At 42.3% G+C, this 16,156-nt stretch overlaps 1 protein-coding gene across 2 annotated transcripts in view; it reads right to left on the bottom strand.

Moving 5' to 3' along the window:
• Window positions 1–16,156, bottom strand: part of thada (THADA armadillo repeat containing) — a 330,756-nt gene that overhangs the window by 266,406 nt on the left and 48,194 nt on the right. For both annotated transcript variants that reach the window (XR_013499627.1, XM_078229694.1), the window contains exons 19-20: window positions 14,088–14,252; window positions 5,088–5,245 (exon numbers count right to left, since the gene is read on the bottom strand). Coding sequence is in view for 1 of the 2 variants with exons in the window: in XM_078229694.1 (XP_078085820.1) it covers window positions 5,088–5,245; window positions 14,088–14,252 (323 nt within the window). In the remaining variant the exon portion in view is untranslated. The remainder of the gene's footprint in view (window positions 1–5,087; window positions 5,246–14,087; window positions 14,253–16,156) is intronic.

Raw genomic sequence — 16,156 nt, 5'->3', positions numbered from 1 at the left:
GACCACAGGCTCTTGTACAGACTGACAGTTGCTGATTTGATAGTCCAAAAGCTAAAAGAGCAAAACCTACAGTAAAATATTTTGGTTAATTTCTAGTCCTTAAACTGTAGACACTTCTGACTAGGTATATTAATCCCTTAACTATTTTTGGTGATCCATTGCAACTTAATTGACAATGATAGCAGGTTAAGATATACAATTAAGTGTTAATTAAAATTATTCAAATTTATTTAACACAAACTGGTAGATAAAGACTCAACATCTCATCCATTATACAGATCCTGCTAGGGAAGACCATTGATCTATTGCATTGTATGCAATTGAATGCAATTCTACAGTCTGGTAATAACCAGGTTGTGGGTAATAACCAGGTCTCCAAATCATAACCAGGTATACTAGGGTTACGCAGTTACACAACGTCTTATGATAAAATCTGGCAGGACAGATTTGCTTCACAGTTAATGGCTGCGATTTTACAGCCTTGTGCAGATCGCGCCAATCCCGGAAAATTGGATGTGGGCCTAAAAGACGGGTTTAGCATCTGGCGCCATATGGTTTGCGATCATCCCAGTCCCTTGCTGCTGGCAAAAACCAGATCTTGGCCGGAAAGAGTGCAAGGCCGGTTAGCAAATTTAAAGGAGCATTTGAATATGCTTCGCCTGTTCAATACTGGATTCTCCCAGCCCCCAGGATCTTCTGACCGCGGGTGCGCCGAGAACTTGGCAAGAATAACTTGAGGGGGGAACACATCACAGGGCATGACAGGGTGGGGCATGTCTGGGGTGATGAAAGAGGACGCATTGGGAGGGCCCCAATATCCTGATGTCGGGGGCGGGTGGAGAAATATGCCGCCGCTGAGATGTGGGGGACGTCTCAGTGCCCATGGGGGGAGGGATGAGGTCTTCCAATGCACTGAGATTGGGGTGCCCTTTCAAATTGGCACCCAATCACTTCACAGCAGAGCTCACCAGCAAGTTTAGGTCCTGCCCCTCCCACAATCCACACACAACTCACCACTCTCCCAAAAAATGACTAAGTGTGGGGCGATTGCATTCCGGTCTGTGCCGGTAAGATTGGTGCGGATCGCTCTGGGATTCTCACCCTAGTCATTTTTTTGCCATGCAATAGATTTATAGCACTTGCCATGTTAACAGGTATTGCTAACTGTTTTCTCTGTTCACTGTAATTCTCTCCTTCAAATCTGCCTTCATCACTCTTCTGGAAAAAAAGATAATCTTAACTGCTCTGTCCTTGCAAATTATTGCTCTATCTCCATGTTGTCAACTCCCAAATTCTTGCCTACTTTCCTAGAACTCCATGTTTGAATCCCTCCAATCAGCTTTTTGTCATAGTAACAAACGGTTCATATCAAAGTCACAAATCAGATCATAGATTAATGTGACACAGGTAAAAACCACACAACCTCATCCTTCTTGACCCATCTGCACGGTTGACCGCACTGTCCTCCAGTGCCTGTCCACTGTTGTCCAGCCCTCATCAGGCTCCATTCTTAACTATCTAATGATAGCCAGAGTATCACTTGTAATAGCTTCTGCTCCCACTCCAGTAACTTTACCTCTAGTGCCCAAAGGACTTTGGCCCCCTATTTTCCATCTACATGCTGCCTTGGCGACATCACCCGAGAATGCACTGTCTGTTTTCATATGTATGTTGACGACACTGTTATGATCCCAGCTAATGTTGATGCTGGACAAGTCAGATCCCAGAGTGAAACTTGGCTTGGAGGTCCTAACTTTTTTTTTAGGTAAGTTACTGAACAAATTCACAGGAGTATGCTGATGAACTTTTAACACAAAGGATAAAATATTTATTAAATAAGAAAAAAATGAACTATATTACACCAGCCAAAAAGGTTGGAAAGATCTCCACACAAACACAAAAAGACACATTAAATTCCCATTATTCCTTTACTCCAAAAATATATTTAGACACATTAATAATTAGAGTTATAACTAGCTTAACAGCAAGGCTTCCAACTCGGAACTGGCACAACGGCAAATGTTTTTTTCCAGTGAATTAATGGGCATTCACTCTATGCTTTTGAACCAACTTGATATATCTCCCTGAGGCACCCATAACCCACGGTCCAAATTCTGGTTTCTTCATCTGCAGAGCAAAGAAATTAGTTCCCTAAATTCAGTCTTTCAATAGTACCTCTGCACAAGTGGCTGTGTCTTCAATTGTCTATTCTATCCTTTATGTTTCAATAAGGTCACCTCTCATCCTTCTGAACACCAACAGCTTCAGGCCCAATCTGTTGAACCTTTCCTCATTAGGTAACCCACAGCCCCATCTCAGGCTTTAAACTTTGGAATTCCCTCATTCAACCTCTCCACTATGATTTCATCCTTAAAACTTATCTCAATGACCAAGCTTTTTGTCATTTTGCCATAATATTGTCTTAATTAAAAGCAAAATACTGCAGATACTGGAAATCTGAAATAACAAAGTGTTGGAAAAATTCAGCAGGTCAGGCAGCATCTACGGACAGAGAAACAGAGTTTATGTTTTGAGTCCAGTAATACTCTCTTTCAGAACTGAGAGGTAGAAATGTTATGGGTTTTATGCTGTTGAAAAAGGGGCAAGGTCAGGTAGTACAAAAGGGAAGGGCAGGGATAGATTAGAGGACAGGAAAGATTAAATGACAGAGAAGTAATGGAACAAAAGACCATGAGTGGTAATGGCTGCAGAATTGGCTGTCCTTTTCTGCCATTTACATTTACATTGGACCAATGCTTTGTTTATTACATCCATTACCACTCCTTTTGCCTTCCGATCCATAATATCTTTGTCATTTGATTTCACTTTTTGTTCTTTCTGACAAGGCAAGAAGACAGCACCACCATCTTCACAAGGAGAATTAGGGATGGACAATAAACACTAGCCTAATCACCATTGCCCAAATTCCATAAATGAATAAAAAATATACAAATACTGTGACTACAAGAGCAAGTCAGAGGCTGGGAATTTTGTGGAGAGTCATTCATCCCCTGATTCCTCAAAGCCTACCCACTCTACAAGGCAAGAGTCAGGAGTGTGATGACATACTTTCCACTTATCTGAATGAATGCAACTCCAACAACACTCAAGAAACTCAATATCATCCAGGACAAAGCAGGCTGCTGGACGGACACTCCAGCTACCATCTTCAAAATTCACTTCTTCCAGTACTGACACTCAGTGACAATAGTGTGTACCATCTACAAGATGCACTGCAGAAACTCACCAAGGCTCCTTTGACAGCACCTCCCAACTAGTAACCTCTGGCACCTTGAAGTACAAGTGCAGCAAGTGTATGGGAACATCAGCACATACAAGTTCCCCTCCAAGTCACACATCATCTTGACTTGGAACTATGTCGCCATTCCTTCACTGTCATTGGGTCAAAATCCTGGAACTCCCTTCCAAACAGTCGTGTGCGTGTACCTATGCCATATGGACAACAGCAATTCAAGATGGCGGCTCCCCATCACCTTCTCAAAGGCAATTAGAGATGTGCAATAAATGCTGGTTTAGCCAGCAATGCCCATATTCCAAGAAAAAAATTAAAAAATCTTCGTCCCATGTTTATAATAGTAAACAGACAACCTAATTTTAAATACTGTAAAGTGTTATGATCCTAGACCAGAACCTCACATTTCTGGTAAGATCCAGTTAGGGACCAATGATGTTTAAAGTGGACAAAACTTGAGATTCAAGACATTGCTAAGAGAATAAAACCACAAGCCAAACTATACAAGGTCAAAAAGATAAAACAAGTTACAATCTGTACCTTTACACTTTAACATTCAGGGTTATTATAGGTACATGTAAATTAACATGCAAACTGTGGTCAAACACACTACATTGTAAAGAGCATTAATACCACATGCCATAAGACATAAGAGCAGAAGTAGGACATTCAGTCCATAGAGACTGCTCCACTATTCAATGAGATCATGACTGATCTTATATAATCCTCAGCTCCACTTTCCCACCTTATCCCCATAACTCTTGATTCCCTTACCAATTAAAAATCTGTCCATGTCAGCCTTGAACACATTTAACAACCCAGCCTCCACAGCTCTCTGCAGTAAATATTTCCATAGATTCACTACCCTCGGGGAAGGAATTCCTCCTTTTATCTTAAATGGTTTTAAATGGGTGACCCCTTGTTCTGAGATTATGTCCTAGTTCTAGACTCTCCCACAAGAGGAAACATCCTCTCAAGCCCCCTGAGAATCCGATATGTCTCAATAAGGTCACTTCTCATTCTTTTAAACTCCAATGAGTACAGGCCAAACTACTTAGCCTCTCCTCGTGAGAAAATCTCTCCATACCCGGGATCAACCGAGTGTACCTTCTCTGGACTGCCTGCCAGTACATATTTCCTTAGATAAGGGGACCAAAACTGTTCACAGTATTCCAGTTGTGGTCTAACTAGTGCCATGTATCGTTTTAGCAAGACTTCCCTATTTTTATACTTCATTCCCTTTGAAATAAAGGCCAACATTCCATTTGCCTTCCCAATTACCTGCTGAATTTGCATGCTAGCTTTTTGCAAATTAAGCATTAGGACCCAAAATTCTTCATCATTATTGGAAAGGTGCACTGTAATTGAGGCCCTCGCATCCTGCTTCCATGAATATATTTATATGCCTAGGATTTGGCTTGTGTGGATGAAAGCAATTATTTTCTTAATTAACAATACAATAAAATAAGCCTAATGAAAATAAATTTGTTTTACATAATAGCCATACATAAGCAATGTATCCTCTCTTGTCTCTCCTCATAACCAAACTTCCTCATCCCTGGTACCAGTCCAGGAAATTTCTTTTGCACCGTCTCTCAAAGCCTTAATACCCTTCCTAAAAGAGTGGTGTCCTGAATTGGCTAAAGTACTCCATCTGAAACGACCAAGTAATTTTTAAATGTTTAGCATAACTTTGTTTTTATATCCTTATGCTCCTATTTATAAAGAAATTCAACTTCTGAACTCTCTCAACTTGTCCTGTAACCTTTAATGATTTCTGTTTGCAAATATTACATGCAACCATATCTTATTTAAAAAAGGATTTGTATGATACCTGGTTGAACATAAGTAGCCCATCCTCTGAGTCAGGTGTTGACTGAAGAGGCAGATTTTGACACAGTAAGCCTAAAAGCAAGGAGATTTCCTTCATACTTCTCCAGCAACATACGAGAACCATCTGGGCAGTAACCTGGCAAGCTTGGCCGGTCTGATCTGCATACGGTAAACAAAAAGAGAAGCATAAAATCAAACATTACTTAAATCGTCAATACAACAACAGAAGATTGATATCCCCACCCATTTTAAACAGCACTTTTTCTCTTTTTTGAAACAGTAACATTGAGCAACATTTGTATTTTCCAATTATTGATCCCCATCCTCAATATATTTTGTCGTTATTATTGTTTGGGTGCTTTACATCATGCATACTCACAACTCAGAAAGCAAACAGGGCTCTACCAACATTGCTCGATTCAACCACACAAGGTAAAAAGTAACTCAGTCGCAATTTTTTTTTTAATTTCTCCCCTTTGCGCATTATCCAACAGGATGCTCAAGTTCAGGAAACCAACATGTAGAGTCCTGTAAGCCCAAAGTCCTAGCAGGCAACTATAGATGAAAAACATGGAGACATCCAACACACAGAAACACTGCACTGCCACAGACAACACATCTGGTAGCACTGTACAGCGAAAACTGTACTGTACAGTACAGTACAACTGTACAGGATCTTGGTGAGACCACATTTGGAATACTGTGTGCAGTTCTGGTCACCTCACTGCAAGAAGGATGTGGAGACACTGGAAAGAGTGCAAAGGAGATTTACCAGGATGCTGCCTGGTTTGGAGGGTAGGTCTTATGAGGAAAGGTTGAGGGAACTTGGGCTTTTCTCTTTGGAGCGGAGGAGGTTGAGAGGAGACTTGATAGAGGTTTATAAGATGATGAGGGGGATAGATAGAGTGAACGGTCAAAGACTATTTCCTCGGGTGAATGGAGCGGTAACTAGGGGGCATAACTATAGGGTCAATGGTGGGAGATATAGGAAGGATGTCCGAGGTAGGTTTTTTACTCAGAGAGTGGTTGGGGTATGGAATGGACTGCCTGCAGGGATAGTGGAGTCAGAAACTTTAGGAACATTTAAGAAGCTATTGGATAGGCACATGGAGTACTTCGGGATGATAGGGAGGAAATAGCCTGATCTGGGTTTCAGACAAAGCTCGGCACAACAGCGTGGGCCAAAGGGCCTGTTCTGTGCTGTACTGTTCTATGTTCTATGAAGGAGTACAATATAAAGGGAAAGACTCTTAGTACTGTAGAGGATCAGAAGGACCTTGGGGTCCAGGTCCATAGGACTCTGAAATCGGCCCCGCAGGTGGAGGAGGTGGTTAAGAAGGCGTATGGTGTGCTGGCCTTTATCAATCGAGGGATTGAGTTTAGGAGTCCGGGGATAATGATGCAGCTATATAAGACCCTCGTCAGACCCCACTTGGAGTACTGTGCTCAGTTCTGGTCGCCTCACTATAGGAAGGATGTGGAAAAGATTGAAAGGGTGCAGAGGAGATTTACAAGGATGTTGCCTGGATTGAGTGGCATGCCTTATGAGGATAGGCTGAGGGAGCTCGGTCTTTTCTCCTTGGAAAGACGAAGGATGAGAGGAGACCTAATAGAGGTGTATAAGATGTTGAGAGGCATAGATCGGGTGGACTCTCAGAGGCTTTTTCCCAGGGTGGAAATGTCTGCTATGAGAGGACACAGGTTTAGGGTGCTGGGGGGTAGGTACAGGGGAGATGTTAGGGGTAAGTTTTTCACACAGAGGGTGGTGGGCGAGTGGAATCAGCTGCCGTCAGTGGTGGTGGAGGCGAACTCAATAGGGTCTTTTAAGAGACTCCTGGATGAGTACATGGAGCGTAATAGGATGGAGGGTTATAGGTAGGTCTAGAAGGTAGGGATGTGTTCGGCACAACTTGTGGGCCGAAGGGCCTGTTTGTGCTGTAGTTTTTCTATGTTTCTAAAAGCTAACATCAAATGCTTTCTCCACAAACAGGTTCATCATCATCATCTGACCACTTCAGAAACCTGTTCAAATGTGACACATTTATGTCTTGGTTATCTATTTTGTCTCCTAAGTTCGCAATCAAAAAGAATGCCATTCAAAATATGCATCTTTAAAAACCAACGATTTGTCCCCTTAATTCAGAAATTAGGCAATGTTGCTGAAATTATCCAAATGATTCATTTCCTAAAACATCCTCCAAAAAAGAGCAAGAAGAGATTGTTGCATTGTAGGTTTATTACAATGGAATATAGACAACTTAATTAGCTTGTTCTACAGATGTGTAATGAATATACGAGAAAATTATTTACAAATTCTGTTTTTACATTATGAAGGACCATAAAGAATACCAGCTGCTTAATTGTGTTACAGCACCATCAAGTGGTTTCCTGATATATATAATATAAATATGAATTTAATTTCTAAATGTGTTCCTGAAAAATGAACAAAAGATTGTAATGATCTTTTCATTATTCCAAAGTAAAAGGTGCTTTTCACATAAAGTAGCATATATCTGGAGCAGTAACCTGGGCACAAATGGATGTGAGCTGGAATCTATGGTATTAATTGAAGACAGTAAGAAGTCTCACAACACCAGGTTAAAGTCCAACAGGTTTATTTGGTAGCAAATACCATAAGTTTTCGGAGCACAGCTCCTTCGTCAGATGGAGTGGATATCTGTTCTCAAACAGTGCAAACAGACACAGAAATCCGCATGGTACATTGGGGAAACCATGCAGACGCTACGACAACGGATGAATGAACACCGCTCGACAATCACCAGGCAAGACTGTTCTCTTCCTGTGGGGGAGCACTTCAGCAGTCACGGGCATTCAGCCTTGGATCTTCAGGTAAGCGTTCTCCAAGGCGGCCTTCACGACACACGACAGCGCAGAGTCGCTGAGCAGAAACTGATAGCCAAGTTCCGCACACATGAGGACGGCCTAAACCGGGATGTTGGATTTATGTCACATTATCAGTAACCCCCACAGCTTGCCTCCTGGACTTGCAGAATTTCATTAGCTGTTCTGTCTGGAGACAATACACATCTCTTTAACCTGTGTTGAATGCTCCCTCCACCCACATTGTCTGTACATCTAAGACCTGGCTGGCTGTAGAGATTTGCATTCTAATCAGTATTCTGTAATTTGATTTCTGTGTCTGTTTGCACTGTTTGAGAAGATATCCACTCCATCTGACGAAGGAGCTGTGCTCCGAAAGCTTATGGTATTTGCTACCAAATAAACCTGTTGGACTTTAACCTGGTGTTGTGAGACTTCTTACTGTGCTTACCCCAGTCCAACGCCGGCATCTCCACATCATTAATTGAAGATCCAGAGCTCACATTAATTCTCATATGTGCCACTAGATGGAGCATCACCCAGAAACAAAATAGGCGTTCGCAAAACTAATCAGAAGGCTCTGCAAGACCATCCCATTCACCTGGAATTTTCTTCTCATTGGAAGGGAATTGCGAATATATAAGGACTGATACCTTTTTAAAATCCCACTGATCCTCTCAAAAACTCAAACTGAAGGGTGAAAAGCTATCTTGTAGACTGCAGCTCCACAGATGTGACACAATTGTTATATAGTACCTCAGTCATCAACATGTTGTCGATCACAAGTCTGATCACCTTCCAAAGCCAGATCAGGGAGCACAAAGCTGTCAGCAGCACAAAGCTCTGCTCCCTGTAGGCTCTCTGATGCCCAGATTGCCTCTTTTGGCCCTTTGCATTTCATGCACACTGTCCAACTGTTCCTTAGCAGCCAAAGCCTATTCAGATCTTGCTACATGCAGGCTAGGTTTGCTGCATTATCTGATGAATTACAAATGGAACTGAATACTGTGCAATCAACAGTAAACACACTTCTGATCTTAAAAAGGGAAGATCACTGGAGAAACAGCTGAGGATGGTTGTGCCTTGAGTATCCTGAGGAACCTCTGCAGTCATGTCCTGGCATTTGCTAACAAATAAACCTGTTGGACTTTAACCTGGTGTTGTTAAACTTCTTACTGGGTTTACCCCAGTCCAACGCCGGCATCTCCACGTCATGTCCTGGAGCAGAGATAATTGATCTCCAGCTATTACAATCATCTACCATAAGATCAGAAGACATAGGAGCAGAATTAGGCCACTCGGCCCACAGAGTCTGCTCACCATTCAATCATGGCTGATACTTTTCTAATCCCCATTCTCCTGCCTTTTCCCCATAACCCCTGATCCCCTTATTAATTAAGAACCTATCTATTTCTGTGGCAAAAAGTTCCACAGATTCACCACTCTCTGGCTGAAGAAATTTCTCCTCATCTCTATTTTAAAGGATCGTCCCTTTAGCCTGAGGTTGTGCCCTCTGGTTCTAGTTTTTCCTGCCATTGTGCTAGATCTAATTACAATCAGTGGAGTTTCCCCCCCACCACCCATTCCTGATATCCAATTACTTCAATTTTTCCAGGCCTCCTTGATCAAAGATGCCTCAATGTCAAGAGTTGCTTGATAGGACTGTCAACAATCTCTTCAATCACTTTGCTTATGACCGAAAGTAGGTTCATGGGGCAGTAACTGACCAGATTGGATTTATGGACAGGACATCCTTGGGCAATTTTCCACATTGTCATGTAGATACCAAGCTGTACTTAAACAGCTTGGCTAAATATGCAGCTGGTTCAAGAACACAAGACTTCAGTGCCACAGGCAGGATGTAGTCAAGGCCTATAACCTTTGTTGCAGCCAATGTGCTTAGTGGTTTCTTGATATCACGTGGAGTGAATGGAATTGGCTGAAGAGTAGCATCTGTTGTGGTGGGGAGCTCGGGAGCATACCAAGATGGATCCCCCACTTGACACTTCTGACGGAGGATAATTGCTTCCGCCTGATCTTCTCCACTCATGCTGGCCTCTGCCATCATTGATTATGAGAATGTTTATGGAGCCTCCTCCTCCTCCTATTGGTTTTATATTCTACCACCATTTACAACTAGATATGGCAAGACTGTAGGCCTTTAATTTGATCCATTGATTGTAGGATTGTTTGGCTCTGTCGACAGCATGCCACAGCTTCTGTTTAATCCACATTCTATGTTGTTGCTTCACCAGATAGGTATTTTGTTTTTAGGTACACCTGGTGCTCCTTTTGGCACACTTTCCTACACTCCTCATTGAATTGGTGGCCCATTATTGAGCTGTTAGATCTCTTCCATTTCCCCCAGTTGGGAGGTCGAGAACCAGGGGACACAGAGGAGGAAGAATTTCTTCAGTCAGAGTGGTGAATCTTTGGAATTCTCTACCCCAGAGAGCTGTGGAGGTTTAGTCGTTATGTTCAAAGCAGAGGTTGATAAATTTCTATATACCAATCACATCAAGGGATACAGGGAAAGTGCACAAAGATGGCATTGAGGTAAAAGATCAGCCATGATTCAGTTAAATGGCAGAGCCGACGCAAGGGCCTACTCCCACTCCTGTGTTCTGAATCTATTCCACTTAGCATAGTGGTAGTGTCACACAACACAATGGGAGATGTCCTCAGTGTGGAAACGGGACTTTGTCTCCACAAGGACTGTGTGGTAGTCACTCCAACCAATAGTGCCATCTGTGACAGTCAGTTTGTAGTTTGATGAGAATGAACTCAAATAGGTTTTTCCACCACCTGCCTCATAGAACCCTACAGTGCAGAAAGAGGCCATTCAGCCCATCGAGTCTGCACCGACCACAATCCCACTCAGGCCCTATGCCCATAACCCCATGCATTTATCCTGGTTAGTCTCCCTGACACTAAGGGGCAATTTAGCATTGCCAATCCACCTAGCCAGGACATCTTTGGACTGTGGGAGGAAACCGGAGCACCCAGAGGAAACCCACGCAGACATGAGAAGAACGTGCAGACTCCACACGGACAGTGACCCAAGCCGAGTATTGAACCCAGGTCCCCGGCACTGAGAGGCAATAGTGCTAACCACCATGTTTCCTCAGGCCCAGTCTGACAATTATGTCCTTCGCCAGCTCAGTATCGGTGCAACCAAGCCACTCTTGATGTCAAATAATGAAGTCACAACCCAAAGTATATTCTGAACTATTAATATCCTTAATGCTGCTTCCAAATAGTGTTCAATAAGGAGAAGTACTGATTCATTGGCTGGTGGCGGATTGTAGGCAGCAATCAGCAGGAGGTTTCCTTGTTTATGTTTGACATAATGCCATGGCTCTATGTGGATTCCAGAGTCAACGTTGAGGATTCCCAGGGTCACTCCCTTCGGATTATATACTAATATGCTGCCACCAACGGAATAGGGCATACCCAGGATTTGCGATGGGTATTTGCGATGCCTGGGATATTGGCTAAATGGTAGAATTCTGTCAGTGTGACGATGATAAACAGTTGCTTGAAAGGTCTGTGAAACATCTTAGCAAAACTAGACTATAGTTCCCCAGATGCTTATGAAGTAGACTTTGTAGGGTTGACTGGGCTGGCTATGTCTTTGTTGTGTCCGGTGCCTGGATTGATGCCAGGTATTTTATTCACTTAATTCTTCTTAGAATTTTTATTGTGGTTTGGCATGGTTTGCTGGGCCCTTTCAAAAGGCAGTTAAAAGTCAACCACTTTGTTATGGGTCTGTGATCAAATATAGGTCAAGATGAGAAGGATGGCAGGGTACCCTCCCTACTGGATATTGGTGAAGCATGTGTTTTCACGACAATCCAGTAATTTCATGGTCACAATTACTGATTCTAGCTTTTTAATACAGATGTATTTAATTAACTGAATTTAAATACCTCAGCTGCCATATGAGATTTGAACTCATTTCTTTGGATCAGTAGTTCAGGCCTCTGGATTGCTGATGAAATATGTTTTCCGATGAAAGGTCACAGACACTGGGCCTGATTTTACCAAAACTTCACGCCTGCGGTAAAGTTGTTCGTCGGGCCTTTAACGCGATCTGCACCCAAATCAGAGCAGATCGCGGCTTTACCGACACCCGATTCCACGCCCGAATCGGGCAGCCCGACAATTTAAATGCATTTGCATGCATTTGAATCAACTTAATGAACCGCGTGCCCAACTCTACCGCCAAATCCTACTTTACCGTCTTCTGGCCCAATCCGCGTCCACGCTGGGGGGTGTGACGTATCATCCCCCTGGGGGGGGTGGGGAGGGGGGGGTGACCGATCACCCACTGGGGGGCGGGGTGGAGAGGGGGTGTGACGTCTCATCCTCTGGTCGGAGGGGGTTCTGCTGCCTGTCTGCGGCCGATCCCTCCTGGCACCATCACTGGTACACTACCAGCCACAGATTACTCTTCCCTGCAGGTGCGAGAGAGCTGGAGAGATGGCTGTGGCTGGTAGTGTACCAGTGATGGTGCCAGGAGGGATCGGCCGCAGATAGGCAGCGGAACCCCCCCCCCCCCCCAGGGGATGATCGGCCACACCCCCTCCCCTCCCACCCCCCCCCAAGCCCCCCGATCAGAGGATGAACGTCAGAGAGCCGCTCTCTAGTTTTTTTTTTCACGTCCGGGCGCACTGTCAGATTTTTTTCGAACTGCGCATGCACAGTTCAGTGCTCCGATCGGTCCGCTAGCGCTAAGCCCCGCACACAGCGCGGATCGGGCTGGAGCCAGCAAAATGCATATGGGCGCACTGCAAAGAGGATTCCAGGCACGGATCTATTTGACGCCCAGATCCGGCACTTAGACTCAAAATGGTAAAATTCCCCCCACTGTCAGCCCTGTTGAGTATTTCCAGCATTTTGTGTTTTTACCTCTGAATTACTAGTCTTCTTTATAGGTACATAAATAGTAGCAAGAGGGAAATTGTGGAGACACCAGTCATAGCTTTCCAATCCAATGGGATTCAGGAATGGTGCAAGAAGACTGGAAAATCACAAATGTTATTCAAAAAAGGTGTAAGAATAAACCCAGAAACTACAGGCCAAACAATTTCACCTCAGTGGTGGGGGAGCTTTTAGAAACAGTAATTCAGGTCAAAGTTTATAGTCACTTGGCAAATGTTCATTAAGAAAAGCCAGTAAGTTAAGCCATCTGTGTCTAACGTGTTCAGCCAACTTGCATGAGTTTCTGGATGAGGTAAGAGAGCATAGATGATGGTAGGGCAGTTGATGTGATTTTATTTGTGTGCGTTGCTCGCTGGACCAGCATTTATTGTCCATCCTTAATTGCTTTTGAACTGAGTTGCTAGGCCATTTCAAAGGGCAGTTAAGAGTCAACCACATTCCTATGGTTCTGGAATCACATGTAGGCCAGACCAGGTAAGGCTGGCAGATTTCCTTCTCTAAAAGGACATTAGCGAATCAGATAGGTTTTTACAATGGTTTCATGATGATCATTAGAATTTTAATTCCAGATTTTTATTGAATTCAAATTTCACCATCAGTAAACTTGCCACGTTTGTTAGCTTATAAACTCAGTGCAAGTTCAGTCAATTGAATCAGCAATAAAGAGAGGATCAGAATCAAATGTGATTGCTTTAAGGTCAATAAGCTAACAAACTCTCTAGCTAATCTCACATACATGCACTAGAGGTTTGCAGCAGCCCAGGGGAAACTTTCTCAGTGTAGCAAAAAGTTTCAGAAGAGATTGGGGTGGGGATTAGAGGGAAGAAAAAAACCTTCTGGCATTAGCAAGATACTGTTAAAAATAAATTATCTACTAAAATGTTTCAATTACATATATCGCATCTGTGCAGAAATTCTTTTTCGAAGTAGCTGAATTATTTCTAATCTGCTCACTACTATTTTTTAACATGCGATGCCAGAAACAATTTTTGATTTTTTTCCAATGTTTTTTTTCCATTAACTCAAACTTTGCCAGCAACATATACCTGGTCATTAACAGCGCCAACAGAAAACTATGTATTTGATGTAATTACATCAAAGTAAGTTTTAAATTGCCTGAAATTTAAATACATTTTGGAAGTCCATTATACAATTTTTGAATCTTTAAGTTGACCTTGAATGTATAACTGCTTTATTAATCTTAGGCTGTTGTTACCTGTCATTGTCATGTTCAAATTGTCAGAGGGTTTACAATCGTCAGATGTATTTTTGCTCGATTCTCGGTCTTCATCGGTTTTCAGCACTTTTGCTTGAGCAAAATAATCATTTGTGTCCCGTGGTTTTATTTCATTTAGAATCTTCTGTAGATTTTCGGCAATCTCTGTTAAAAGAGAAATCAATATGACTTTTTGTTTTGTTATAGACACACACTGTGCACAAAGCAAAGGAAAAAAACATTGGCAAACAATTGTCTGCTATCAACAAACTTGCTCAGGCCAGCTACCACATGGGCTAAGTTCACATAGTATCGCCTCAATGATGTGCTTTAGTCATCACTTTTGAAGAGCACATGCGTAACATTTCTGTTTCCACACTAGCTTTCTTCATAAATGTCTCATAGCAAAACAACATCACACAATACTCATTCATGCATCTGAAAAGCCTTAATTCTTCTTTCGTTTCCAAAAGATTTTAAAGCTATTTAAAGATGGTTTGCACCTAATTGGGAGAATGAAATTGGTGAAAAATATTTTGTAATTTATTTTCTTGCTTTGTGCTCCTCTACAATTTTTTTTTGGGTTGCAATCCTTTGCCTTTCTCTTTCGCAATATATTGCCCTTCATGCCAAAAGACAGAGGTGTGGTCACTAGACAGCTGGACAATTGTTATGATGGTCTTGAGGGAGATCATTAACCTTTTTTAAAGAAACGCAAACTCTAAGTTATTAGCTGAAAGAACTACACCACAAGGTTTCAGATTTTATACAAAAACTCTTACTGTACAAGAATTAAACAAAGCAAGAACTACAAATTTAACATTTATATATTTCATTCATCCTTAAAACCCCAACATTTTTAACCTCCTGTTCTGTTTTAATTCCACCCTAGAGTTCCCCTATACTTTTCAGGATCTTGAGAGTTCTTTCAACTTCTCCTGGGACCAACCAAAGTGTGCCACAGCTCTTAACAAATCATTTTGACTCTCCTCAATTTCCCAGTTGAGCACTTAGACTTCCAGAACTTGTTCTCTCTGTGAAGATTCTACTGTTGATCTCTTCCATTCGCATTATCAGGCAGATCTGATCATGTTTAATTCCTCATGAATTTGGACTTTTCATTCCAAACATGAGCCCCATACTCAGTCCTGCTGAGTGAGTATAGATCAGGAACACCCCAATTCCTAATAGCGTCTATTTTTCTTGGCCTAGCTGACAGATGATTCACAATTGCCCTCTCACCACCTTCCAACTTGAATGACTGTTTCTGTGGGCAAATACACAGATAAATCCAAAACAAAACATCTATCCCCAATGACAATTTGTAACCCAGGGATGTCCCAATTAGAGATTAATACCACCATCCACAATTCCCAAAACTATCCTTTAATCTGAAAGTATACAGATAATTTAAGATCTTCCCTTGTTGATCCCTTGCTTTCAAACCTATCTTTGAGCTGATTTCACATGATTAATTTACACCCCATGAGGTGACTGCAGACATCTCACCTCTACTGGAAAGTTCAGAAAGGGATTATCCATTGTTTAGTGCTTTCACCCTTCCAGATCTGACCTCTTTACAGAAAGATGGACTATCCTTTGAATGATAATTATCTTGGAGGTGTTTACCAGATTCTCCTGTCTCATCTTACATTAAAAAACAACTTTCTACAGTCCTGTAGATAGAGCTGATAAAGTGGACTGCTTTGTCCAGGGTGCTAAATGAAAAATTATTCCTGTGTGCACAACTAATTGATTTTATTTTGCACTAACTACTACATACTATATGTATCCACTATATTCATCAACAGTGTTGAAAGTATCATATTCGCACACTACAGTGAATTCAGGAAATAACCAAAATTAATTCTTCCTAATAGAGTCAGGGACAGGGCGCGGGAGCAGGAGTGAGTGAGCAAGTGAGAGTGCGATTGAAATTGAGAGCGAGCGAGAGAGAAATGTGTGCGAGAGAGAGAGAGCGAATATGAGAGTGAGTGAGCGAGTCAAAGAGGGAGAGAGAATAATTCAATGTAGAGTTGAGGTTACAATCAGATCAGCCATGATTTTAT

Source organism: Mustelus asterias, chromosome 15 (genome assembly GCF_964213995.1).
Source record: "Mustelus asterias chromosome 15, sMusAst1.hap1.1, whole genome shotgun sequence".
In the NCBI taxonomy this organism is placed as follows: domain Eukaryota; kingdom Metazoa; phylum Chordata; class Chondrichthyes; order Carcharhiniformes; family Triakidae; genus Mustelus; species Mustelus asterias.
The sequence above is the reverse complement of the archived record's forward strand: the minus strand, read 5'-3'. Positions and strand labels throughout refer to the sequence as shown.